The following is a 2,180-nucleotide window of genomic DNA, read 5'->3' on the forward strand; positions in this document are numbered from 1 at the left end:
AAATAAAGAATGATTTAAAAACACAACTTTGACACACAGCAGGACTAAATCACAATTTAAAATATATTCAAATAGAAAACAGTTATAATATTTCACAATTCTATTATTTATTTTAGTTTTACTTATTTTTGATCAAATAAATGCAGCCTTAGTGAACATTGTACACAACACACACACACACACACACACACACACACACACACACACACACACACACACACACACACACACACACACACACACACACACACACACACACACACACACACACACACACACACACACACACACACACACACACACACACACACACAGTGTCAGGCCTAGAAAATAACGTTTTCATCCTTTAATTTTTTTCTTCTTATTATTATTATTATTTACAAAAAAGTACAACTTTCCTTAATCATGAATATCAGAAAGTTATACCATTTGACATTTGTGAACCAAAGTTGACCCTACAAGGTATTTCAAACAATACCATGACATAATTTGTGCCATTTAATAAGATCTCGTTCAATTAATGCAGTTATTAATAAATAATAATAATAATAATAGCAAAGAAAAAAAAAAGTATGACGGTACTAAGATATTTTGGGATGTGTACCATAATAAAACCATAGTAGACTGAAGTTGAAATGAAGATGCTACAGTATTCAGTATAGCACTACTCCAACTCTTCATCAGCAGTGTGTAGAGAGATGTCTGAGCGCCCACTCACCCGTGTCCTGTCTGAACTGTTTGAGGTTGGGGATGTCGATGATGTACGCAGACAGGCTGGGGTCTGCCTGTGCCAGACAGATGCTGCTGCTGGCGGGCCCGGCTCCTCTCTGGTGCTGGAGACACTGCTCGATGTAGCTGCTCACCTGTCCGGTGTAGGGCCTCCAGTAGCCCAGATCATCCTGCCATTCCCAAACCACCGCCATCGGCTGAGCCTGTCCTGGCACTCCAGACGAGGAAGACGACGGTGATGCGAATGATGGTCCGTTTCTAGATCCACTCCCTCCGGAATGGAAACTGGAGCCCGTTGCCATTTTATCTGTTAGAAAAGATCCCAACTACCCGCCGGCGATATTAAAACAACCCCGAGTAAAGCAATGTGACGATCTGGCCCAGCTAACAACAACAACACCCTTTCGGTTTCACCGGATTTAAACCCAGCTAGCCTGCTAACTAGTCGTATTCCCTAAGAGGTCGATCAATATCGCCACTATAGTGTTTTATTCAGTAGTACACCTTTATTTAGCCGCAGATTTGACCATAAACCCACTGACGTCGCATCATCTTGTTGGGCTGCTGGAGTCGCAGCTTCAGACTAACGTTAGCCGCGTCTCGCGCTTCTCTTCGCCATTCGGTGCGTTACTGTACGGCTACCAGGCTCATAAACCACTATCATATAATATAACCGAGACTATTTAGTAGGCAGCAGACTGAAGTTGTCGGGTCGCGAATAAAAACACACTACTCGACATGATAATTAGATGTTTAAAGTACGCACTGGGTTGTAGCGCTACGGTGACTTCCTCGCCTGCGGTGTGTGTTTGTGTCGCTGGCTGCTGCTGGTGGATTCCCATCGATACACAGAGAACTCCCCTCTGTAAATATGGCTTGACTGTTTCCGCAATATTTTACAGGTTTAAAATAAAGTGCTTTATATTTTTTTTAATTGTTTTAATTGCTAATTTTTTTTCTGACGCTATTGGAAGTTTACTCACTGCTGTCGTTAATCGTACTATAACAAATATTAAACCTTGTCTCTGGTATATAATGTCCGCATGGCATAAGACTTTTATTTTGAAAGCATTTATAGACAATATGACAAATGGCAAAATAAAGGTCCCTCCACACCTTTTTATAAAGAAGTAACGTACATACATAGCTTGTTAAAAAGTAAATTAAACATAATTTACAGTAAATTATATAATTTACAGTTAATTATATACATTATTTTTAAGCATGTTGGTGACTTTCAGTGTGCTGCAGCTTTGGTGATGTTGAAGTTTCGTTCACTCTCTAACACTGGCCCTGTTGCCCCAAAGGTTAAAGAGGCTTGTTAAAAAAATCCTGTTTAGAATATATCCACATGGCAAATTTTACAGAAGAGATTTCAGTTTGTTCTTCCTTTCCTGGAACTCTTGAACGCCCTTTACTGCTGTGATTTTACCTCTAATTTTTGGGTGGAT

The 2,180-nt window shown here is 40.1% G+C and overlaps 1 protein-coding gene across 2 annotated transcripts in view; it reads right to left on the reverse strand.

Annotated features, from left to right (window-relative positions):
- LOC107689380 (probable E3 ubiquitin-protein ligase DTX2) overlaps positions 1-1,784 on the reverse strand; it is a 26,306-nt gene extending 24,522 nt beyond the window's left edge. For both annotated transcript variants that reach the window (XM_016487341.1, XM_016487340.1), the window contains exon 1: positions 719-1,784. In XM_016487341.1, the coding sequence (XP_016342827.1) occupies positions 719-1,031 (313 nt within the window). In that variant the 5' untranslated portion in view covers positions 1,032-1,784. The remainder of the gene's footprint in view (positions 1-718) is intronic.
- Positions 1,785-2,180: the final 396 nt, after the last annotated feature.

The sequence above is a fragment of the Sinocyclocheilus anshuiensis genome, unplaced genomic scaffold (assembly GCF_001515605.1).
Source record: "Sinocyclocheilus anshuiensis isolate Anshui unplaced genomic scaffold, SAMN03320099.WGS_v1.1 scaffold946, whole genome shotgun sequence".
NCBI classification, from domain to species: domain Eukaryota; kingdom Metazoa; phylum Chordata; class Actinopteri; order Cypriniformes; family Cyprinidae; genus Sinocyclocheilus; species Sinocyclocheilus anshuiensis.